Here is a 26,493-nt window from a genome sequence, read left to right as displayed (position 1 = left end):
TTTACTTGGCCCTCACAGGTTGTAATATGGAAAGCTTACAATGTCGTTAAATATTAATAATTTTCCTATCATTTTAAAGTCGCAGATGTAGGACTTTCCAGTAATGGTAAAACATTTGATGACAGTGACAGCGATGATGATGATGAAGTTATTGGGTCATTTAGGAGAAAAAGTAAATCACCTCAAAACAAAGAAACTAATAATGTTGACAGTGATGGTGTTATTAGAAGGAAAACAAAACATATTATGAGATTAGACAGTGATGATGAAAGTGACAATGAACAAACTGGTAAAGTAGATAAAAACAGTGAAAATAACTCTGAAAATGGACTGAATGAGAACAAGTCAGATCATGAGAGTGATGATGAACAAAGCAATGGAGATGACCAGACAGATTCCTTACCAAAGAAGAAAAACAGAGTGATCATTCCAAGTGATGACGATGAAGATGATGAGGACACTTTGCCAAGTGAAATGAGATCTAGAAAGTTGATTATTGACAGTGGTGATGAAAATGAAGTGAGGAATGATGAGGAAGAAGAGGTCAATGATGAAGATCACACCATGGAAGATGAAGAAGTCGTGATCAGAGCTAAAAACAAGAAGAAGAAATCAAAGGTAATTCTACAATGTAATGTAACCATGCATTCTAAGGTTTTGGAACCCTTGTAATAGAATAAGAGAAGTGAGGAAAAAAGTATAGATAAGTTCCCTGTGCTTAAAGTTTGGCTGGGAGTACAGATAAAGTGATCAGGGAACTCAGTAGATTTTACCTACTTACTACCTTTAACAAAAATGCCATCATAGGGAATCCCGGTGACTTGATGGTCGGGAACCCTGGTAAAGTGACTGGGGAATGCAGGTAGATTTTACCTACTTACTACCTTTAACAAAAATGCCATCATAGGGAATCCCGGTGACTTGATGGTCGGGAACCCTGGTAAAGTGACTGGGGAATGCAGGTAGATTTTACCTACTTACCACCCGTAACAAAATTGCCATCATAAGGAGTCGTAGTGACTTGTTGGTCGGGAATCCTGGTAAAGTGACTGGGGAATGCAGGTAGATTTTACCTACTTACCACCTTTAACAAAAATGCCATCATAGGGAATCCCAGTGACTTGATGGTCTGGAACCCTGGTAAAGTGACTGGGGAATGCAGGTAGATTTTACCTACTTACCACCTTTAACAAAAATGCCATCATAGGGAATCCCAGTGACTTGATGGTCTGGAACCCTGGTAAAGTGACTGGGGAATGCAGGTAGATTTTACCTACTTACCACCCGTAACAAAATTGCCATGATAAGGAGTCATGGTGACTTGTTGGTCGGGAATCCTGGTAAAGTGACTGGGGAATGCAGGTAGATTTTCCAAATTATTTTACCGATAGTTGCTTACTTAAAAGAATGTCATGCCCTCCCCATGGTAGGGAAGGTTGTCAATTATTATAGCCTTAAATCATACCAGAAATAATTGGATGCTGCTGAGTGCCAGTCCAGTAAATATTACAAGTGACCTCACAATCACAGTCAGCCAAGAAATTATGTGTCGGGGACATGACTACAAGCAAGTACAAGCTAGAAGAGAAAGACATGATCTACCCTTCACTAAATAGAGTACTGTCATTAATAAAACAATTGTGTATGATTCAGGTTATTGTGCAAAATCTGATACTGATAGCCTTACTTTGTACATTACGTATATGTAAATCAAATAATCTATTTTTTGTCTCAGGAACCTAAAACTCTTGAACCAAGAAGAACAAAGAAAGCAGCATTGGAACAGATTCATAGTGAGAGTCAAAGACTTGTCAGAGGTGAGTGATTCAAACTAACAGACTTGTCAGGGGTGAGTGATTCAAACTAACAAAACATCAATATAACAGTGCAAGTCAAACTGTTATAAATTTTACTCAATGCTCAAGTTGTTAATGGCATGTTGACAAATTGTATGAAATGCATTCAAACTATAGCAAATTGGTGTAAACTTTTTGTTAGTATTTAACTCACAGTGATGACTAAAAATAACTAATTTCACTTTCTTCCAGAATCTTCTCTCAATCTACCCTACCATAAACCCAAACCAATGACATTAGATGATTTCTTCAAGAAGAAACCGGTCATCAAAAATTTACAACTTTCAAAGAGTCTTATTAAGTAAGTTGTGTTCCCTTTAATGTTACAATGACATATTGTTTACGTGTATGCTTGTCTCCCAAGAAAATCAAGTGATGGCTCTGCATGGGTTCTGTGCTAATGCAGGATGAAACCTATGTTGTTTGGTAGTCAAGCTGAACGACACTCTTCTTACTTCTTGAATCCTGACTTTTATTAATTACCAGACTAGTACATTGTGTTCATGTTCAAGAAGGCATTTTAGTCACTACTTATAGCGTTTTTTCTTCCCGGCAAAATAAGTGAAAATAAGTCTTGCATGGAAATTTCCAGGTTTATAGTATATGACTGTACAACCCTTCCCTTAGACCTTTGAAAATATTTGTATAGCAACCAACAAGGAAAGTACTCACTATTTCTTAGTAATTTTTACCACCCTTTTCAATTTCAGGAAAGTTCCACAAGAAATCAAGAAAGTTGATCTAACAGAAGATAAGGAGGAAAAAAGGATTGATAATGAACTTGTAAAAACAGACAAAAGTACAGACGATGTTGGAAATGAAACTAAAAATACAAGTGTGAATGATGAAGATAGTAAACAAGAATGTGAAAATGATAAAGACAAAATTAGCCAGGACTCTGGAGTTACTTCGACACCACAGTCACTGACAAAGCCCAAAGAACAAAATACAGGAAAACTGAAACTGTTAAAAGAAGTAGCTTGTTTGACTCCAAGGTTGAGTGGAACTTGTGATGATTTCATAGACTTAGATGATTCAGGAATTGATGCTAAGAAGTCTTCAAGTCGACACAAAGGAATTGAAGAGTTGATGAACAGATTTAGTAAACACATCACTAAGCCAAAGCCTGTAAAAAAACAACAAGTGCAATTGAGGTAAGTATATTATGAAAAGAAACCATCTTAAATGCAGAACTCGTCACAAATCTCCATGGTTCAAGAATACAATCTTGATAAAATGTTTGATGAACGATGCAAACCCCAACCATATGAATTCCCTATATACAACATTCTGCTTCTTCATCTTATAACTTATCATCCATGACTATCATGGGTAGGATGATAAAACCAGATATAAATCTTGTTTGTGTACTACAGAGAAACATGTTTTCTAAGACTACCAAATAATGTTGAATGAGATTTATCTCAATCTTTCAAAATAATAAACCCTTGAAAAGGTGATAGAATAATCATATGAAGTATTATCATATGCCATGTTGGTTTATTGTTGAATATTGTCAACTTGACCAAACTTTGTGAAATACTATTACAGTATGTCAGCAAGTTGAGTTGTGGTCAACACGTCAACATCACCAGGTTATTTCTTCTGATCATATACACATTTTTCCTGTTTGATTTCATTCTAGTATTGTACAGAAGGAGACTACACAAGCTGGTAAAGAGGAGCTAGTCAGTAAATCTTTAAATGTTGTAGTTGAAGGCGAAGAACAGAATGATCCTAAACTAAATATTCCAGGTTAGTGTCTTAATACATTTCCTATTACAATACACCAATGTGTACTATTGCAATACACTAGTGTGTAAATCCAAATATAAATTCTCATAACCCTGAAAGAGAGTTTTACCACGAGGCATGACAATCATTTGATTTCTTTGTCGACACTAACTTTCACTTCACACACTATTACACATGCCCATAACTTTCACTTCACACACTGTTACACATGCCCATAACTTTCACTCCATACACTGCTACACATGCCCATAACTTTCACTTCACACAATGTTTCACATGCCCGTAACATTCACTCCACACACTGCTACACATGTCCATAACTTTCACTCCACACACACTGCTACACATGCCCGTAACTTTCACTCCCCACACTGCTGCACATGCCCGTAACTTTTACTCCACACACTGCTACACATGTCCATAACTTTCACTCCACACACTGCTACACATGTCCATAACTTTCACTCCACACACACTGCTACACATGCCCGTAACTTTCACTCCACAAAATGCTACACATGTCCATAACTTTGCTGCACATGCCCATAACTTTTACTAGACACACTGCTACACATGCCCATAACATTCACTCCACACACTGCTACACATGCCCATAACTTTTACTCCACACACTGCTACACATGTGGGCATGCCCGTAACTTTCACACCACAAAATGCTACACATGTCCATAACTTTGCTGCACATGCCCGTAACTTTTACTAGACACACTGCTACACATGCCCATAACATTCACTCCACACACTGTTACACATGCCCATAACTTTCACTTCACACAATGTTTCACATGCCCGTAACTTTCACTCCACACACTGCTACACATGTCCATAACTTTCACTCCACACACTGCTGCACATGCCCGTAACTTTTACTCCACACACTGCTACAGATGCCCATAACTTTCACTCCACACACTGCTACACATACATTAATATCGACAGGAGTGAGAATAAGTTGACTTTCTTATATCTTGAGCCTCTAGCATGACGTGAAATGTTACAATGTGTTCAATTTCACTAGCTTAATAATCATCCTCTTTGATTTTACAGGAGCCAAACTTCGTTTGTTGAAAGAATCTCTTCAAGCCAAGATGAAAGTAAAACGAGAAGAGGAAAGAAAGAAACGGCAAGAAGCTTACCAACTTGACAATGAAGAAGGGTTTGGATTCGATGATGATGATGAAGCGGAAGCTGAACTGACAGATCAGACAGATACAGATGACGAGGGACAAGATGAAGAAGAAGATGATATGGTAAGTAGTTGTCACTGTCTTAGTGGTTTTGCTATGATCTGGGAGCCTCCCTAGTTAACAGAAAGTGGGACATTATGTAAACATTGCGCACAGTTTCTACAAACTGTGCCACAAGTTTGTTTAGGAGGCCTGGTAATGTGACAAGGAAACTCAGGTACTGACAGCACTTGATACCTTCAAAGGGATGCATCGACATGAACATTAAATTAGGACAGGTTTACCAGTTTTATGCATAATACTAAGTAATTTCATCCAGTGCCACTTTATGGATTTCAAATACACCTCCCATGCCATTCACCAATGTTAAAGCCACTGTCACCGTCAGTGTACTACAAACATAGTTTGTACTTTATCACCTACATATACAAGAGAATTTGAAGCATTCCTGTAAAACTAGAAGACATCATACATTCACATTCACATTTTAGATTCAAAGGATTTATTCCTAGCATGTATGTTCTCTTCATTTACCAGGGAATTGAAGGAATTGAGATGGAAGCAGCAGAAGTAGATGGTGACAGTGAGGAAGATATGGAAGACGATGATTTCAGTGAAGATGAAATGAAAGGAAATATGAAAGACGGGAAAGAAGAGGAACAATGTACTAAGACACACAATACAAGTAGAGGTAATTAGACAGTCAATGTGAAAGACAAAGGGACAGTCTAGTCTGTAACTTGGAAGTTTTAGTGGTTAATTTTGTGAATAAGTGATGGTTATGTAAGCACTTTTCCATTGTGGCACTACTGCCATTTATACTGTCAATTCCCTGGTAAACATGCAGTCCATTGTAGTCTCAGTAAGTGCATCAAATTAAATCCTTCATATAGCAACCTCTATCCTAATTTGTCCCCATTCATACAACAACATAGCTTACAATGGTAAGTCAAATCTTGTCCAAGGACTTAGCCATGCAGATATATAGGATAGCGGCTTTAGTTGTCTACTTGCAAATTCCAATAACTATGGTATAATACACATTATTCATTTCTCCTATCTTCAGAATCACTGTCTTTGAAACTTGTTGACTCGAGTACTAGAAGTGACCCATCTAATTCGTCATCCTCCTTCAAGACACCAGCCAAGACCAGTACAAGTAGTAGTAACAGCAGTGTTCTAAAGCATGTCAACCAGTCAATACCAGCAGTACATCTCAGTACAGAGACCATGAGTTTATTTGATAGTACCAGCTCTTTACCAGATGACATAGCTGAACTTCGTAGAGGAGCTGAAAAGGAGACTGCTATGGATGGGTTTAATTGTAGTGCTATCAAACAGAAAAAAGGTAAATGGATGCTAGTGTCCTGGTATATGTGGCAAAAGTAAGTAACTTGGTAGTGTGTGTGTGTGGGGGGGGGGGGGGGGGTTGATATTGTGTAAAAAAATGACTACAAATGACAAATTCAATAATAGTTCTAGCAGGGTCCTTATGTCCACATATAAAGTTACAGAACCTCAGTAACTGAGCAGGGCGGATTCAGTCAGAGTTTCACTGTGTGGGTGTACTCTACCCTTCACCCCCCAAAAATTTTTAAAAAATAAAAAATTCTGGCATAATGTTTGAATGATTTCATATCTTTATTTGACAGGTCTGATCAAACACAAGTCTAAAGACTTCAGTGAATATTTTTTAAGTGATGGATTTAGTGAGAGCGCATTGATGTTGGAAAGTGATAAAGAAGAAAAAGATGACAAAGGTATGTGATTATATTTCAAATTCTTTTGAATGATGTATCTTTTTTGCAGTTCATAAGACTTTATTAGAACCAATACTTGGCTACAAAGCAGAGAATTCCTTGAACATGGCAACAAGGGTTTCCAAGCTCTCTTGTAATGTCTGCGGACCCGCTGAGATGCACCCCTGCTCCAACTGACAGCTATGTTATAAGCATTAATTATTTATTCACTTAGTTCAATCTGCTGACTTTTTTTCAAACTCTCATCAAGTTCCATGTTGAATTATGATATTGACTTGTCTACAAGAATTATAGACTTGGTTTAGATCTTTTGATGCTGTATTCAAATTTGCAGTAGTTGGTTTCTGTTTATACATATACATTGGAGAATACATTTACCATTCCTACATAACTATATTTTACTGTCCTGTGAGTACATTTAACAAATTGTACAAGATGCTTTGTTTATAATTTTGTAAGAAACTAACAAAATAAAATTGTGTTTTGATAGTGGACCTGAAGAATGTCAGTATGCATAGTTTGGATACCAGTCTAGAGATGGATATGCCAATGGGTACTGTCATTCCTGCCTACCAACCTGGTGGGGGGACAAAGCATCAAGAAGAGAAATCAGTCTCTGGAAGGCAATCTCCTGATCTCTTTACACCCTGGACAAAGAGAACTAGTACCAGTTCCATGCCAAAGGTAAAGTAGTCACTGTGGAACAGGACATTATGAGCTGGTTAATTCTGTCCTCTTTTTTTTTAGTACACAACTTTAATTCTCTGTCCACTAAGTATTGCTTCAATCTCACACACAAATTTACCGTGTACAAACGACAACAAATACCAGTAAAATATCAATATATTGTTGAATTAAATGAGATTTATTTATGAGTTCAAAACAGGACTGTCACAGAAATAAGATAAATAGCAAGACCCATACATGTCTGTTTTTTCTTCACAGAGCTCCAGTAAACTATCAGATCTGACATTGCCTGTGGAGGATTCCCAAGATCTTTTCAACTCTCCTCCTCGGTCAGAGAATTCACAACAGAGTTCAACACAGAAATTGTCAGCGTCTCAATCACAGAATTTTCATTTTTCCCTGGATGATGAAACGCAGAGTCAGTTTTTGGATGAGAATGGGTAAGTTGTTGAATGAGTTTAATATGATACCCTAAATTTCCTCTCTACACAACTTAAAACAAGCCGTGTTGATGCCAAGGTTTTTATTTATACTGTTCTCCCCAAAATGATGGCGTGGTATGTTGATATTCAGCCCCCAATGGGCAGTGCCCAGAGGGAGCTATTACACCTTAATATCTCTGGCATACACCAATCGATTTCAACCAAACCTGGCACAAAGGTAACTTGCTATGTGAGACATATGCACATCACTTTGTTTTGCAACTGAATCAAATGTGGCCGAATGGTGGTCAATAACCTCTAAAGTATTATCATGTTAATCAGTTTCTGCTGTTTAGCTAAAATTATAGGATGTAGGCCTAATAAACTGTCAGGGGAGAACACTGTTAAATCATGTGATGTACCATATTTCTGTTGTTGTGACTTGTTTGCAGGTTTCTTAACATAAGGAGTACTACAAAACCTAAGATGTCCAAACGACAACTACGACTAAGTATGGGAAGTGATGCGTCTCAGGAAGCAATGGATGAACTTTTAGGTCTGTGTTCTGGTAAATTTACAGAAGGTATGTACTGAATTGATTTGTGCAATATAACACAATTGCTTGTATATGAATAGTTCCATCTGGTGACCTGATGATATGACATAACATGACATTGATTTTGTGTTTGTGATTTTTTAATGACATGCAGAATTGTATTTTTATTTCCTAATCTTGCTATAGACACCCAAGAATCAGAACGTTCCACTGTTAAAGAGAACTTTGCAAATAAAGGCAAGAACCTGTTTTCCAGATTTCAGTCGGATCAGGGTTCCAGTTCACAGAGATCCAACATAGATGAATTGTTGGGTCTGTGTTCAGGCACCTTCATTGAAGGGTGAGTTTTTTGTTTCCCAGTCTCAAAACAATGCTTACCATGAGTAAACTGAAATACAACTTTTGATTTGTAGAGCAGTTACAGCCATCTAAAGCACCCAAATATTATCAATATCAAGTGAACCTTACCTACCATACCAGCTTTAGAAAAGACACAACATCACTTGCAGCAAAGTGCATTTAGATATTATTTGATCTGTTGCTGAACATATGTCTTTTAATGTTAATTTAGTAAAATTCATGATATTCAAAGAACACAAAAATGATTATTTTACATGTTCAAGTTCAAACATTCAATATATGTTGTCAGATATAACATTCGGCTGTAGCATTCGGCGACTGTCAGCAGGCACTACCAGACGCGCTACGTCTATTTAATGCCTGTAGAACGGCTCTTGTAACTACGGCTATATAATAAATTATATATAAATAAATTATCAGGTCTTACATGATTTGTAAATAAATGATTATTATATAATTGCGTTAAATAATGACTTTTGAACAAACAATATAGTTAAATAATAAGTTTACAAACGGCACCCCATAGTGACATGCATATAAGATCTAACCCTTGTTACTATGAGTTGAAAACAAGCCCTGACAAACCCTTATGCCACAAATATTTTCAGCTGAATGAAAAATTAATATACTGGAGAACTAAAGCCATAGCTGTGTATTGTCGTGGCAAAGAAAAACTGGGGTATATTAATCAGTTTTAAATTTCTGTGTTATTTATGAAATTTCATTGACCCTCAGCCTGTGTTAAGATACAATGAAAGTGTAGACAGTAGGCCAGTTTGCAGATTTGTACCTTTCTCAAAAGATAGTAACGTACAAATTTGACAAGGTTGTGGAAACCACTATAGATGTTGTGTACGGTACCCAAACCTATCTTAAAACCCAAATGAAATGAAAGAGCCATTGTGCTATGTGATGTTAGAAATATAAGAATACAGGCCTATGTTGATCATATGGTTGTTGGAGGTTTCATTTAATGTGACTTGCAATCCAGACTGAGCATGCTCAGATGCAAAGGACTATGGGATTATCTGTGGTTATCGTAATACCTAATCTAGAGCTACTGATAAAATTAACCTCCCACAATTGTCAGGGTAACTATGAATTGATTATTTGTGGTTACAAATAATGTAACATTATTGTTTACAATATTATTTGATTAGTATTTATTATCTCATTTCCCATGATGCAGCATTCAACATAGCGGGTTTGCAAGTTCCCTATTGTCCTTCCCATTTGTGCCTTGAATTTGAATTATTCTTTGCAGCCACAGTACTGAGTCATTTTCACTTAAATAAAGCAAGGATATAGGAATGATATATGAAGTCTTCGTCACTCATCAGTTTAGTGTGTTGAAGTTGGACATTACTTCATAATATAATCATAAAAGTGCAACTTGTTAGTGTTATAGCTAAGGTTGGGGAACCCCGGTAACAGAAAGGGGACTAACAATGACCAATTGAATGATTTCAGCTCCCAAAGAAAAGACAAGTCAGACATTGAAGAAGACAAGGGCAATGACAGTGATGTGTCATTTCACATCTTGTCAGACATAGACGACAATGATGATGATGATGATGATGACATCACAAAGAAGAGAGAGAAAAAAGTAGCAAGACCAATGACATTTAGTGATGAAGAAGATGATGGTGATGATGATGTAGACAAGGAAGATGTTCATGAAGAGGATGATGATGGGATGGAAGGAGATTTAGAAGATGAGTTGGATGAAGAGATTAGTGTTGGACTAGGCCAAGCTAAAGTCAAAGAGTAAGATTTATACTGAGATTGCTAGAACTTTATTCTCTGGCTGTGAACATACTGATAATATAACTTGTAAGTTTGAAAAAGTTGGAATAAGTATTGTAACTACAGAATAATGTACCAATGATCCTGAAGATAAATCTGAATTATGAGTACAGACTGATATACTAGATCCAAAGGGGTATGCTATGTTCTTGTCTGTTTGTCTTTCTGCAGTAAAGGTGAACACAAACCAGGCTTCAGACATAATAAAGTAGTTTCATCATGGAGTAACTCTAACATGATTACCAAAGACCTAGCAATGGAAAGTTGACCTGCATCACATTGAGACTGTGGAGCACAAAGTTTTATACTTTGACAGTCAAAAATGGTTCACAAACAAATGTTGTTACTTGACATTGATTATTAACATTCTGACATATTTTACACATTTGTTTATGTATAAATGATTGACAATTATACTTTTATTTGATTCAGTCGACTGAGTAACTTTATAGAGGACGAGGCAGAGTTGTCTGGTAGTGATGTTGGTAGTGAAGATGAAGATGATGAAGATGACGAGTATGAAGCTGATGCCATTGATGAAGAATTACCATCAGAGGAACTACTCAAGAACCAAATCAACAGAATACACATGTAAGGTTATCACTTTATCATTCAAAGTTTTCAGTGTTAGCTGATGTCTACAACAAATCCTCGCTTCAGTGTAGAGAGGTCGTATCTGCTATGCAATTGTATAGGCAGATACAACCTTACAGCACTGATGCAAACAAAATGTCTTGCATTTGTGTATGCTACAGTGACAAATTTTACATCATTTCCACACAATGACTGATGCAACACTGTTTTGCAAATAAGCTTTTGTCTGGCCACATATGAGTTCAAGATGCCAACTCTATGAATGGATTATAATGTTTGTATATTGAGACAGTTAGGATGTACTTTTAACAAAATTGTATTTTTTTCAATGTAGGAAAACTGTAGAGGATGAAGATGCTAGGAGATTACGGTTGTATAAGGAAATGTATCTACAAGATGGTGATTTATGGAGTGATGGTAAAGGCAGAATGCGGAGATTTCGATGGAGTAATATGGGTGAGTTTGTAATAGCCAGATTGGGGAAGGCATTCATTTTCAGCTCATAAGCCTACTTAAATGCGTTAAAGATTACTTTGTTCAATATGTGACATTCGCCTCTTATAATATGTAAAAATGAACATTGCAGTTTAATATAAAAGAAAGGATGCATAAATTATTCAGAAATGTTTTCTGATATTTTGATGAAGCGTACCATAGCCCATAAATGTCAAATTAATCATATGATGGTGCACTTTAGTCTGTATTCAGATCATATTTTGTCATATTCCTAAAAAACATGATGAAATATTTATTTATTTATTTACTAATTATGTACACATATATAACCCATAACATGCGATATAATCTTATGAATCAGATGTAAAGTGCACATTCTCTGTTCTATACATGATACAGAACGCTCGCTGCTAGCGCTATTCACTGAGGATTCAAATGGAACACATAAAATATCATCCGACGTCATCTTGACTTCATCGAATTTCCAATGCACACCATGTTTTAATTCTATTAATTTCAGCAGCAAAAATAGTATTAAAGATAAATTACAAAAAAGTCAAGAAGACTGTTGACAGTCTAGGCGTTCTGTTATTTTAATGTGTTTAATTACTCTTTTTACCAGATGACAATACATCTGAAAAGGATATGTTCAGGGCTGATTCTGATGAAGAAGTCAGTGATAATGAAACAGAGCAGGAACTGAAATGGAGAAGAGAACGGTATGAAAGAGAGCAGTGGTTGGAACAACAACAGAAGGTATACATTAAGTCAGAAATAAGATGATATATTCTGTTTGATTCTAGTGATTACAATATGGTTGCTTACTGGATAAGAGCTGTTAAGTGAAATTTCTACTGATAAAGTTACACTTTACAATATATCCCTGACATTGGAAAGTTTTAATAATAATAATCAGATTAATAATCAGTTTATTTACCCAAAATAAATATAACAGTGGGTAAATGGAGAGTCAGGAAATAGCTTACAGGTAGTCTGGGCCCTGTTCCCTAGTAAAATTTAACTATTTTGGAATGGTAAGTTAGAAATAAATGTGACATTTTGATCCATCTGCCATGGACCTTGTCACTTCATGATTTAATTATTTCATCATTAACTAGTGGGTAAACCCCTTGACTAGACTAATACCATAACATGTACTGTTCAAATCATGCACATGTGGGACTTGTAATGTGGGGCATAAAGTCTCCAAAATATAGAAGATCTACAAATGTCAATGTCTTACTTTATTCTATTTCCATAAAAAACTAAAAAGCACTGCCTCAAGAAAACAATGATGAAATAGAGGGTCAGATATTTTAATTTACAGAAATCAGAAGAAAGCTTACTGTTTCTCTTGCAAAAAAAAATACAATTATCAATTAGATTTGTTGGGTAAAAGGTGGCTTGTGAATGACTGCATGAGAAATTTCAATGACTAATTTTTTTGCTTTCTTGTTACAACTGAATACAAACTTTCCTGTTTTACATAAAGGTGTAAAATAAAGAGTGAATTGATTAAGATTGTATGTTTGCTATGATTCATTGTTGATTTCATTCTTAGGAGAAAGAAGGTGAACTTCTCGACATCAATGAAGACAGCCAATTTACCAAGATTATTAGAAATATACAGAAGAAAGAAAAAGGTAACATATACAATGACAATTTTTACGAATTTATTATTAGCTAGTGTTTTTTTTTTTTTGCTAATGTTTGGGAACACCTGTAACAGAAAGGGGAATCGGAATGATGCAGGTTCATATATGTACCACAAGTGACGAGAACGCTAGTAGGGTAACTGGGAAAGGAAAGTAGATTTTACCCACTTGTTGGCCTTTGCAAATACACAGTTACAGTTGTCTTTTCTGGCATCAAAACCCAATGATTTTGATTTGGTCATAGTTATTACATGGCTTAGATAAGGTTGCTGCAGATAATTTTTTTCCTACTACATGGAAGATTCAACTTTGGGGCAGTGAAAATATATACGTTGTTTGGTTGGAAGAATTTGACCACTGAAAGACACTCTGGAATCCTAGATACTTCTGTTTCATTATTGTTGAGAAGTTAAACAAAATCTGTTTCTTATTTATCAGGAACTCCAAAGGAATTAACACAACCAGCACCTCAAGTGAAACCAACAACCAAGGAAAAGGGAGTGAGTACACCCAAACCACTCCACAAAACTATGGTGAATATCAAATCATTTTTTATTAGATTAAGTCTACCACTTGAACTATATAAGGACATCAAGACACATCTATTTGCAATAGCTGGTCTAACCTTCACTTTGACTTATGGTCATTTAGCACTGCAGAGCATTACTTTTGTAAATTTTATTGCATGTTAGCAATATACAAATTCTGTGATTGATTTCTTAATAGTTAAATGAGTGTCAGTCACAGATTCTTTGGTATTGTGAATTGTCAAGGGCTTCTAATTCTGTGTCTGCCTAATACAGCCCAGCCCTGAAATGATTGCCCTGGTTTTTTCATGTATGTAGCATGCCCCCTATGTCCATAAATAAAATTAAATTGCTATCACCTTGCACCTTGCTGGCTGACCAATCACAAAACTCCTCTCACACCAGTAAATACTGACACTATTTTGAAGTCATAAGACATACCTGGCATTTCAAAGCAAGCATCTTGTAAATATGTTGATGGTAAGAAAGGATATCGTGACAATAATCCTGACAGAAGTAGCATTCAGCTTACATCTGGTTTGTGTATGTAGTAGCATGCACCTGTGGCCATAAATTAATTGCTATTATCTTCATCAGAAAACTCCTTTCACATCAATAAATACTTACACTATTTTTGGTGAAATTATATAGCATGCTTTGCATGTCAATCAAATCAGACATACATGTATACTGGGTTGTTTTCCATCATTGTGTATTTACATTTCATATATGTTTTTTTTGTCTTTGTAGTTTAGACGAGGGTCCTTTTTATGTCGCAGCAAAGAAGACTTGGCTAAAATAGCTGCTCTAACCAAGCCTGTAGCTAACCCTAATGGTCCAAAGAATTCCAGAAACTTTGTCTTTAAATCAGTTACTCCTCCAAAGGAGAATTTTAACAAGAAACCCCAGGTTTGTATTCCGACCATGTTGTTCATGCATGGTATAATATACCTATGTACAAATCATGCATGTTACAGACTTATACATGACTGGTCAGTGTTGAAGCAAGCATAATGATATATTTAAGCTATCTCAAGTAAAACCTGAAAGGGACACAGTAAACTAGTAAACCAGCAATTATTTATTTATTTATTTTTTTACATTTAAGGCATGATTAGTATGCTTATTTTGGAGTATATGGGAGGTTTGCAATAGAGTGATATATTCCTGGTATATAATATCCTAGTAAACAAATGGTACATACATTATATTATACATATTTTATATGATACTATTGTATTTATACTAATACTATTAATATTTTTCTTATCACAGGTTCGCAGGTCCATCAGTGTGACTGGTTCCTCACAAAATGTACCCAACAGTAAGAGACCTCGACTGGACAGAAGTCAGAGTGTGACTTCTAATAAAAGTATTTTCAGTCTTTTCTGAGAAGAGTTACTTGTTTTTTTAGAACAGCCTAAATTGTATGTCTGTCAAGAGAAACAAAAGGACCATCCCAACATTTGTGGGGGTGGTTGCCAAATATACAATAGAAAACAATAGGATCATTCCATAATGTGTGTGGGGTGGTTGCCAAATATACAGTAGAAACAATAGGATCATCCCATAATGTGTGTGGGGTGGTTGCCAAATATACAGTAGAAACAATAGGATCATCTCATAATGTGTGGGTGTCGTTGCCAAATATACAACAGACAGAATAGAACTGTGTTCTTTGATGAGAGTGAAGTCAGCTAGCCCTACATACACGGCTCACAAACTGTAGCATGCATAGTAATATCATCATTATCAAGTATACTAGTATTTATTTATTCATGTAAAGGACAAATAGGATACTAGAAATTTACTCAACTGTAAATAGAAGAAACTAAATAAAATATATGCAATTGACTTTGAAAGCAAAAAAAGTGTTAGCACACCAATCTGACTGCAATGTTTGAATTTACCAAATTGTAGCAATCCTTAGGAACAGCAGATACATGTCACTACAAGCTCAACTGTTGGTGGAGGCAATGTGAAATATTCTTTGGCCTACACAAAATGACAGATACTCCCAGACTGACATTTAGTGGTTGGGCTGTTAGGTGTGTCCCTGGAAAACCTTTTTATTAAAAGTGACACCAGGATGACTGTTAAATGTCAATGTTAGATTAAGATTGAAGTTTAGGTGTGGAAAACATTATCAGGTAGTGCTATCGAGAAAGTTGGTGCTAAACATAAACTGATTCTGTTTGATCCTAAAGGCTCCACTGATGATATAGTACTAAGATTGTGGTATCTAAATATTGGGGTTTAAGGTGTGCTTTAAATGTTGACAGGGGCTTCATTGTTATGTTGCTCTCTTTCTCTATTGTCAGCGTTTTTGCCAATTTGTTCATGGGTAAAAATTCATCATTCATCGTAGTCTAACAATCAAGCCGTTTTTTTACCAGCCCGTGAAGTTCATTGCGCAAGTATTTATCAACATCTCTAAAAACCACCGTTTGTATGTAAGTAAAAAATATGAATTGTAGATGAGGTAGTTTCAGATAATTAACAATGGGATGGTCATAAAACAAGTTTTAAAAGTAACTAACATAGGGAATTATATTGTGCATGTACAAATATCACTTGTAGTAAAGTCCTATAATATTACAAAGATAACTTAGAAAGTATAGAAAACAAATATGTATGTTGAATTTTTTTTACTACTTACATGTTGTTGACTTATGTACATTGGAAATACAAAATTAAATGTTTATAAAGATATTGGAAATAAAAATACAATTATCGGAACTGAAGTATATCTTCTCTTCTCTCCCCTCCACTCCACTCCACTCCTGTCCACCCCACTCCTCTTCTCCTCTCTCCACTCCACCCCACCCCACCCTTCTTCTCTTCTCTTCACTATTACAAAAGAATACCAGACGACAATAGATACCCAAAGTAATTAAACTTATCAATCCACGAAAGGCTGGAACAAATGAGTCAAAAACAAATGCCCCATGGAAATTCTTTCAAAGTTGCAAAACATTATTGAGAGTATGTATATGAATCACATTTCCAAGGTAGACAATGTGAATCTGTAATCTCAGAAAAAAGTCACAAATATTTGAATCTACACAGGTTAACGACTCAATGACTTTAAAAATTGATTTTAAATCTCATACAAAAACAACTGATACATTTTAATGTTTACACAGGGATTTTATCAAAACGAATTAAATCTTTGAATGGTTTTATTTAAGGCTAAACAACATGGTACATTCAAACATGTAGCAACACAGAAGAATTGACTAATTATCAACATGACATTCTTCAGGAATAAATTGACATAAAAAGGCTACGGTGAATATGAAGTGAATCGTTCGCTAACATTGATGTAGTGTCAGAGAATAAGATATCTCGAAAGTTGGATTACCCGTACAACAGGATCCGCCAGTCCTCAACCAACTCGCAGTCCTATATCAAGAATCTCAACTAATAAACGCGATAACAATACACCTACAACCAAGGGATGCAATATTAAGCAATTTTATCTTAGAGAATGTTTAGTATAACACAAAAAAAGAAACAATTAAGAACTTAAAAGACAAATTAGTCACTTGAATGTTCAAAGTATTTGACTCACAAGAGAGAACTTAAATGCCAAGATGACCGGTGAGATGAACTTAAAAGCCAAGGGTTGTCGATGGCCGAGTGGTCGGGGTTCGAACCCCATTCAGGGTTCGATTAAATTTACCACGCTGTAAGTAAGAAGAGTGTCGTTCAGTTTGATCTACCGAACAACGCAGGTTTTCCCCCGGGTACTCCAGTTTCCTCCTGCATTAAAGTAACACTGTACCCATGAGGGATGGCCCTCACTCGGGAGACAAGTGTTTATATGCTTAAAGAACTATCTAGTATAAATAAAGATTATTATTATTATTATTATGACCACATACTAAATTATATTAGATTAACCATAGACCCTCCACCCACTGGGTCTATGGATTAACAAAGAAATAAAAATATTGGCACATAATGAGGATTTCATTTCAATACATTAACTGTGACCATAGGGTAAAGAACAAAAAGTCAATTTTATTCTCGCGATTTTCCGCATTTCTAATATTATAAATATGAATGAAGACCATTTTTGGAATCGATAACAATATATTTGGTTTTAACATTAACGTAGAACCCAGTGCTAGAATCCTCCGCAACAGAATGAATCATACTTGCCAATACACTTTGTTGTCAAATTTAAATATTTTTTTCTCCTAAAACACCTGGCATCGATTATATTGCATTAGGAAAAATGTCTTCTACAAAGACATTACTTAGTGTATTCAGATCGTCTTTCATCAAATGCAGTACATATTAGACGTAACTCAGATGGTGATTTGTTCGAACTTGTCTAGTGTACATGGTAATTTTATCCCTTTGTATTGAGATACTAAACAACAACATTACAACAATATGAAGAATGCATTTGTTCACGATGGGACAAGCCAATACGGAGGTGCGTGACTAACGACGTTCAAGTGAAATTCTAATCTGTCCATCCACATATGATATTATATGTTTTTTGACGTAACGCACTCATACGTGCATTGATTTGTTTGCTGTCGTTAGGTGGACATTGCTACAGATGCTGAACATCTGAGTGTTGACTCTTGGGGTTGCAGGTAAGTCAGTACATCCTACCATATAAACTACAAAAGGATTAATTCGTACTTGAATCCATAAACGTTTGGTATTAATTTCATTCTTGCAACAGCTGTTATTAGACGAGTATTAATCGATGGATAATCGTATTCGTAAGGATGCAGCAAAGTGTAAGCGAAGTTAAAACATCACTTTTATACTAATATCAAATAACATGAAAGCCTTCATTCTAAAATATCCAATGTCGTATAGCTTTCTTTTATAACCCACTGCAGTGTCATGGATAATATACCTGTAAATGTGGTATTACATCTGACAATTATCAGTTAGAGGCAAGAAGGGAAGTACACATTCTTGTTGCAAATAAGAAAACTCTTTCTGCGTTTAATACACACGCAGCGCTATATGCTATACTATTCAAGAAGGCTTCATCTTCAAAGAAATACTTAAGTTAAAATAAGATTTAACTTATTTTGTATTACTTTCTGCTAACACGGAGAGTCCAAAATGTGTGCATAAAGATGTTACTTTAAAATGTGTACACATAAAGATGTTAGGCTAAACCAAACTTTGCACAGTTAAATAGCCTATCCATTGCTTTCGTGTGAGATAAATAGGCCCTTAGCTTTACTATTATTATTATTATTATTATTATTCGTCTTTTTACTGCACTGACACAACTGTTTTTATCTTAATTTTCCATCAGTTAGCCTAGCAAGGCAATAAAATTGCAATGGTTCAACTGTTCAATTGTTTTGCAAGTATTTGCGATAAATGCCCTTTATTTCGGGATACAATGAATTCAATGTGATTTTTTTATACCTGGTGCATTGTGATTGTCTTTCAGCTAATGCAAGCATATAGTTCAGACAGTTCTTTGTTTGCCCTTTGTTGTAGACATGGTAATAATACCACTTTGTATTGACATGCTAGGCATTGGAATAATGATTATATACAAAAATATGAAAATATATGAAGATTGCATTTTCATGAGATGCCGTTTACGTTAGTATGTATGTGGCTGCCCCATGTTTCGTCTATGTGGCATTTATCCTGCTTCTTATTAGAAATAAGTTTTTCAAATACATATGGACAACTAGAATGTCTTGGCTATTCAACATATAAAGAATGCTTAAGGGTATATCTGGAGGCCAGCGAACGTAGGTCCTATCTGGCAGCCATGATAAATAAAATTCAATAGAACTTTATTAGAACCAGACTACACAGAACCAGATAAGCTGTAATATATGGTAGCCTTGATTTTTTTTTGCAATAATTTTAATATTTTTTTCCACTTTGTCCGTATTCTTAACATTTGTCTTTTCACTTTCTACCCTCCGCAAGGAAAAGTAATGTTATGATTTTGTTTGTTTGTTTGTTTGTTTGTTTGTTTGTTTGTTTGTTTGTTTGATAGTTAGTTATTAGTTAGTTTTTTACTTCGATTTGGTCTTGTGTAGCCTCATGATTTTTCAGCCAATCCTTTCTGAAGTATGTACAACCTAAAATAAAGCAGTCACGTTTTATTATAAGGGCAGTTTTCTTTGTTTTTTTACCATAAGCAAGCGCACATGGCAAGGAGAACGTAACATGATCTCTGACCGTCCTTGAAGTAATCATGACGTGGCTACATGTGTGAACAGATCTGATCGCCACATTATTACATTCTACGCAACTCGGACATATCGTTTGCTTCCCATCATTGAGCTTTTGCTGATGTATATATATATATATATATATATATATATATATATATATTTATAGTATTTATTATTTTCAAATGATTCATTCTAAGATCGTAACGTAAGAACAACTCGGGTCACTTGTTAGCAGTTCCCGATTCTGACCGACAACGTACGTACGTACGCACAACTTTCAAAATGAATAGTTTTGAATACGAAAATTGACATTTTGCGTCGAAAAAGAAACAGGTGAATGTCGACCACTTTGATAGAATTGATGAATCAGGTAATGATTTATCAAATGTCCTTACCTCCAGTGTAATATTCTTCATTTTCGTATCGATGAAGACGCCGCGCCATTGCTTATAGACTTTCTGGTGTCGCAAGTGTCCTTCGCAAGTTTGACTAATTGAGTCCAAAATCTTCTTGCAAATTGCAGATTTTATTCGCATTTTACGATTTGGCGAGTGGGCATTATTATTTTAATCATTTATCGATACTGTGACGTGAGAGTCCATGTCGGTACCTGTTTAAGTTGTGTCAGTTTCGAACATCAATCTCAGTGTCTGAGTTCGGATAATTGGTGGTTTTGATTTCGAAAAAAAAAAACTGCGACAAATACTTGGACCTGCAAAACATCTCCGAATAGCATCGTGTGCGACGTGTTTGCGATCTATTTTTCTCTCAAGAATAATGAATTTAGGTGTTGTCAGCATAATCAAAAGAAATGCCACACACAAGACTGTGGAGATAATGTAGTGGTCGCAGTAACGGCGGTTTACCGTATGCATACAAGCTCATTACCGACAGCTGAACCCGGTACTGCTGTTACCGCGGTAAAGGTGTGTTTCCCGCGGGAACAGCCTGCGGTACCGGCAACTTGAAATGGACCTCTTCCGTCCGTCCATCCGTCAGTGGTCAGTCAATCAGTCAGTCAGTCAGTCAGTGAACACAATAAGTCAAAAACTACTGCACGTGATACACACCTTCCTTGTAAACAGATAATTCAAATGAATTTATGTTTGCTATACACATTATATGTGGTTACGTCGAGATCTTTAGTTTCGAAGGTATCCATGCATACTAATTATACATATTTACATGTTACCTCTTGAAATTTGTTATTCATTCCTTATTTGTAGAATAAGATTTACTAAATGAATCAATAATATGCAAATGAAGTCTTGCTGATGAAATAATATCTTACAGACATTTTGGCGAAGTCTGTTCGAAATGATTTGCATGGTAAATGATAAAGACGGCGAAGATGAATATGCTGGTTCCCCTTTGATTCAGAAATCATATGAGGTATGTAACAGATAGTAATCATGTATATAATGAGACGGATTGTGCACGCTTCCTTTATCTGATCATTGCAGAAAATTAACCCTTCTTTAATCCGGTAAGAATAGTAACCTATTCAATTATTCGTATTAGGCCATCTCATCAGGTGATCATCGCAGAGCCCGCCTGTTTTCAAACAGGTACACAAGGAAATGATCTATAGTTATCCTTTGGCTTTTAACTGAAGATGTCTTTCAACAGCTAGAATCGATGTAATCTAGTAAACATCTAACAAGACAAGATGCTGATAGGCGCATTTCACTAGTAATCCATATCAAATTGACAGGCCAGCGCTTGTAATTGGGTACTTAATTCAGTGAAACACGTTTGTGATATGCAAAGTACGCTTACATCATAACACCACATTCTAGTTTGAAGGCAAGTTATGTGTGGATGCAAAAAACGTCATGGGTTTATATTAACACTCCAACTGGATTACAATACAGCTGGTGGTGGTGGTGGTGGTGGTGGTAGCTTAGTCATGCTGAAAAGGAACCCTCCAGATGTAGAAGCCAAATGGGATGTGCGCATTGTAAGTGATGAAATATCATAAGATAGGCTCTCCAGAACCCAGTATATAAAAAACGCCATTGTTTCCCCTTTAATGACATCACATTTTTTCAAGTGAACAATAGTATTTGATACTAATAATAATAATAAGGAAAATAAGAAGCCTTTTTAGCAACACAAATGTACACCTTATCTTTTAATATGACTACTGGTTCTTTGCAGGCTGCTCTGTACTACTAACTCTAATCTATCACTATTATTGTATATTTGTAGGAACCATCAGGAATTGGTAACCAAGAGGGACCCACAAGAAAAGGATCCTTCTGGATCTCAGTTTTTAATTTAACTAGTTCAATATTGGGAAGTGGAATGTTAGGGATGCCCTATGCCATGATGGGAAGTGGTATCATTTTATTCAGGTTGGTGAAATACTTTCATGACATGCTAAACTTTAATTGGAGTGTCATTTCATGATTTTACGCCACCTACATTGCTTTTGATTGCTGAAAAAGTGTTCCTCGAACATTACTCAGTGTTAGGCCCTTCCTTCGCACATATTCCATACAGGTATGTCTCATGGAAACAACACTCTGTTTTATCCAATCTGATAGTGTCAAGAAGGAAGGTTTTTGCTCTCTCAATTTAAAATACTACCAACATGTACATAGCATAAAGCGTTCTTTTAAAGCCAAATGGGTGTAGTTTTTCATAATCTGATCATAAATACAATGTCATATAGCCCTTACGAATGACCGTACTTCATTTATGGTGAACGATTTATTTTGTGATGATTTACTTATCTTTTCACAGTATCTTATTGGTCATTGTGGCTCTGCTGTCAACATATTCTATCCACCTGCTGCTGAAGTCCTGTGATCTTGCCAATGTTAAAGCATATGAAGACATCGGTAGCCGTGCCCTTGGACTGCCAGGAAAGGTAAATATGTTTGCCAAATTTAACAGCATGTTTTATAAAGGCAGTGTAATCAAACTATATACATATCAGCTTTGGCACAGACCTTCAATTCATCGTACAACCTATCTTACTTCCTCAACTTTCGTGGTACATATAGTCTTTGGTTTCGCTAAATGCTTAGGATAACAAATATCATGTGGTACTCATTTATACTGCTTGCTTATTGAGGCAAACGATTATCTTCCCCTGGAACCAATCAGAAACAAGAGGCATTAGTCGGATCCAATCAGGAAAGTGCAGATTGTGTGCCAGTCAGTAAATGCTTTTGTGTCATCATTTTGTCATATACAAAACCATAGTACACACGACAAAATATTCTGAACAACATTATGCCATGATAAGATAGAGTTATTAATTTGATTAGTGCAATGAGAAAAGGCATCCAAACTGTAAGTTGTATGTTTGCAGTTACACAATGTTTTCAATAGAGTGGTTTAGATACACGTTGGAACGCTTACCCCTACGGTAGCATTATCATGCAGGCTTACAAGTAATGATGTGTACAAAATTGTGTTTAGTTATGCGTTCTAAACACAAACGTGGAAAACAGTGGAATGTGAATGCGCGCGTTGACATCTTCTGTCCAGAAGGCCACCGCTGGCCAGTTCTGGTAGGGGTGTGTGGCCAATGCTGTCAACCCCAGACCCCATTTTAGACCAATTTTGACCCAAAACCAATACCCCATTCTAGACCGTCCAACTTTTTAGAAGACCCTATTTATATTTCAGACCAGCATTGAACTCGTGGTTGAACTATGGGTGCATTATATATGGGGCGATATCTAAAACCAAGCATTTCAGGGAGTGTGCATGCTATCTCAACCAGTGAATTAGCAGTGGGAAATTCCCGAACTCGTCAAGAATTTATTAAGGAGTTCCTTCCGGGACCCCATTTTAGACCAAACAAAATAAACAATTGTGAAATGTGGACCCCACCGGACTCATTAGCTCCCAAAAGACAGTACCCATGTTAGACCAAAGAGCGAAAACCCCTACCGCAAAGGGCGGCACATATACGTATACCCTATAGGGGGGAGTACCCCCCCCCCCCCCGGCCAAACACGTCTTTGTTTTCTAACTTTGTCCGTATTATTGCCATTTTCCTGCAACTACCCAAACCAAAACCAAAAAATTAGTTTAAAGCTATGCTTCCGAACTTTGATATAAAAAATACGACTTTTAATAGAAGAAAATGACAAAAACTGCACATGTATTTACAGTTACGTGTAGACCGCCATTTTGACGCTTGACGTAGCGTCGTTTGATACAGAACGCCTGAGTTGCTTCGAATCACGTGACTATGACGCTACACGTATAGAACACACGTAAATACGCACATCTAAACCTCTCTATTGTTATTTATGTTGCTACATGTAGCAAAACAAAAACTCTGAGCTCTTCCTCTGGAAAACCCAAAACAAGCTGATCCCCACCCCACCACCACTGCCACTTAGGGACCGGTCAGTTTCTTCGGCCTGGGGGGGGGGGTGGATTGGGAGGGGGGGGTCACCCTGTTTTTGAAATTGGCAGTGGGGGGGGGGTCATGCTTTTTTCAAAATTGTGGATAAGGGGGGTCATTGTGTTTTGGATTGTGATGGAAGAAAAAAAATCTATTTTCTACAATGGCATATAGCCTTGTCTGAAATGTGGTACATGTAAACATTTGTTCTTTTCCCCGTTTCTTACATGAATTCTTTAATATTACTTATTAGTTCAAGCATAACTATAAATATACATAAGTATTACCTAGCTACCACAATAGTTAGTGAACATGTCATGTAAATGCCTGGCTGTTTCACGATCAGTGCTTCACTTATATTGCACTTGAGGGCAAAAGTGAACTTGAAGGTTTTGTAATGGTAATCTTCATAGATAGTTTATAAAAGAAGTTATTCTAAAATGTTCCCTACTCGTCAGTATGAACTTGTCAGAAGGGATTAATACACTTTCTATTTTGGACACTACATGTTATTGACACTACAAATCACCACATCTCATCAGATTCCAGTTTTTATTATACACTAGGTATGACCACCTCTAACATTCCGGTGATTTTACTATACATGCAATATTAATGCCACTATACCAATGTTACGGGGCCATATTTATGTGACAGTGGAAACTCATTTAAAACATACATTTACGTTAGCTATTCGAAGCTTGGAAATATTACCTCAAAGGCTATGAATAACCTAAACATTGCCTTATAAATAGAAGCAAAAAAATGCAGATCTGCCAGGGGGAAAACCCCAAGGACTCCTTCACCCCCAGAGGTCACTCGTGCATTCAACAAACAATCAGATGCACCAACAAACTTTTTACTGTCATAATGGTATTAAACTTTTCTTAAATATTTCACCCAATTATAATTTGAGATAATATTGTCTTTTAAAGATGTGACATGTTTGCCAAGATAGTCTAAAATTGCCTTAACCGCCAAATCTCTCCGACCAATGATACTACCAGTAGATGTGCTGACCTTTACTACATGTATATAATTATGCCATTTAACTGTTTAAGAACATATTTCAACCCTATGTAAGTTATAAAGAATAGTTTCTGATACTTGATGGTACTGTCTTGTAAAGGATGAATTGAGTTATTGCTTGAAAGGGTCTGAATAGCCTAAAAATTGGCGTTAAGAGTAAAAATTCTCCAGGGCTTCTAGATGGGACCCCACATGAGGTGGACATATCCTAGTTTCAAGCTCTTCTCATCTTGCTGTCAAGATGCTGTCAAAGTATATTTCAAAAGTATTTCAACCCTGTGTATTTGCTTTTTACATGTTGGTGCTGTCTTGTAAAGCTTGGAAATTATTGTCTGAAAGGGTCTGAATAGTCTAAAAATGGACTTTTCAGAGTAAAAAAAACTCCAGGACTTCTAGGGAGAGACCCCCTAGGAACCCCTCCCCACTACATGAGGTGTACACATCCCAGTCTCAAGCTCTTCCCCTACCTCTTACTGTCAAGATGCTGTCAAACTTAATATTTCAAAAAAATATTTTTTCTTTTTACATGGTGGTGCTGTCTTCTAAAGCTTGGAAATTATTGTCTGAAAGGGCCTGAATAGTCTCAAAATTGACTTTTCAGAGTAAAATCCTCCAGGGCTTCTAAGGGGAGACCTCCTAGGACCCCCCATAAGAGATATACATATTCCCTGCTCAAGCTTTCCCATACTTTTCACTGTCAAGATGCTATTAAACTCCTTTTGGAATATATTTATCCTGTGTAGTCAATAATTATAATAGTGCTAACCCTGGATCTTATAAAGTAGATGCAAGACAGTCAAGCAGTCCACACTGAGACACGATCAAACAATATCTGTCATATAAATATTATATATATGGGGGGGGGGGGTCCATCATGTTTTAGAATTAAGTGATGGGGGGGGGGGGCGGTCAGCCTGTTTTTGGTTTTACAGATGGGGGGGGGGGGGTCAGTGACTTTTTGTCGCCCCAATTTAAGAATCTACCCCCCCCCCCCCCAGGCTGAAGAAACTGAGCGATCCCCGATTTCTAAAGCATGTCACCCAACGACCTATATCATGTTCACATGCCATTTTTACATGACCCAGATAATGGATTGATTTATTATTTGTGTCAATGTAATCTATGTGTCTGTGGAGTTTTCATGTTTTTTTCATGACGAATAAAGTAATTGTTGTTATTATTATTATTATTATTATTATTATTATTATTATTATTATTATTATTATTATTATTACAAGTGGAGGGGTTTAAATAGTACATAA

At 36.2% G+C, this 26,493-nt stretch overlaps 1 protein-coding gene across 1 annotated transcript in view; it reads left to right on the top strand.

Moving 5' to 3' along the window:
* Positions 1-26,493, top strand: part of LOC144445031 (uncharacterized) — a 42,846-nt gene that overhangs the window by 2,013 nt on the left and 14,340 nt on the right. The window contains exons 3-29 of the mRNA XM_078134585.1: positions 80-618; positions 1,736-1,817; positions 2,049-2,157; positions 2,567-3,010; positions 3,502-3,611; positions 4,680-4,882; positions 5,357-5,510; positions 5,886-6,167; positions 6,472-6,579; positions 7,070-7,263; positions 7,525-7,706; positions 8,141-8,271; positions 8,431-8,584; positions 10,075-10,371; positions 10,843-11,001; positions 11,339-11,460; positions 12,083-12,216; positions 13,022-13,103; positions 13,554-13,648; positions 14,393-14,551; positions 14,918-15,014; positions 15,793-15,866; positions 18,203-18,255; positions 19,133-19,137; positions 21,705-21,790; positions 22,042-22,187; positions 22,579-22,705. Coding sequence (XP_077990711.1) covers positions 80-618; positions 1,736-1,817; positions 2,049-2,157; positions 2,567-3,010; positions 3,502-3,611; positions 4,680-4,882; positions 5,357-5,510; positions 5,886-6,167; positions 6,472-6,579; positions 7,070-7,263; positions 7,525-7,706; positions 8,141-8,271; positions 8,431-8,584; positions 10,075-10,371; positions 10,843-11,001; positions 11,339-11,460; positions 12,083-12,216; positions 13,022-13,103; positions 13,554-13,648; positions 14,393-14,551; positions 14,918-15,014; positions 15,793-15,866; positions 18,203-18,255; positions 19,133-19,137; positions 21,705-21,790; positions 22,042-22,187; positions 22,579-22,705 — 4,328 coding nt within the window. The remainder of the gene's footprint in view (positions 1-79; positions 619-1,735; positions 1,818-2,048; positions 2,158-2,566; positions 3,011-3,501; positions 3,612-4,679; positions 4,883-5,356; positions 5,511-5,885; positions 6,168-6,471; positions 6,580-7,069; positions 7,264-7,524; positions 7,707-8,140; positions 8,272-8,430; positions 8,585-10,074; positions 10,372-10,842; positions 11,002-11,338; positions 11,461-12,082; positions 12,217-13,021; positions 13,104-13,553; positions 13,649-14,392; positions 14,552-14,917; positions 15,015-15,792; positions 15,867-18,202; positions 18,256-19,132; positions 19,138-21,704; positions 21,791-22,041; positions 22,188-22,578; positions 22,706-26,493) is intronic.

This window comes from Glandiceps talaboti, chromosome 2 (assembly GCF_964340395.1).
Source record: "Glandiceps talaboti chromosome 2, keGlaTala1.1, whole genome shotgun sequence".
In the NCBI taxonomy this organism is placed as follows: domain Eukaryota; kingdom Metazoa; phylum Hemichordata; class Enteropneusta; family Spengelidae; genus Glandiceps; species Glandiceps talaboti.
Note: the sequence above shows the minus strand (reverse complement) of the source record. Positions and strands in the feature narration are given on the sequence as shown.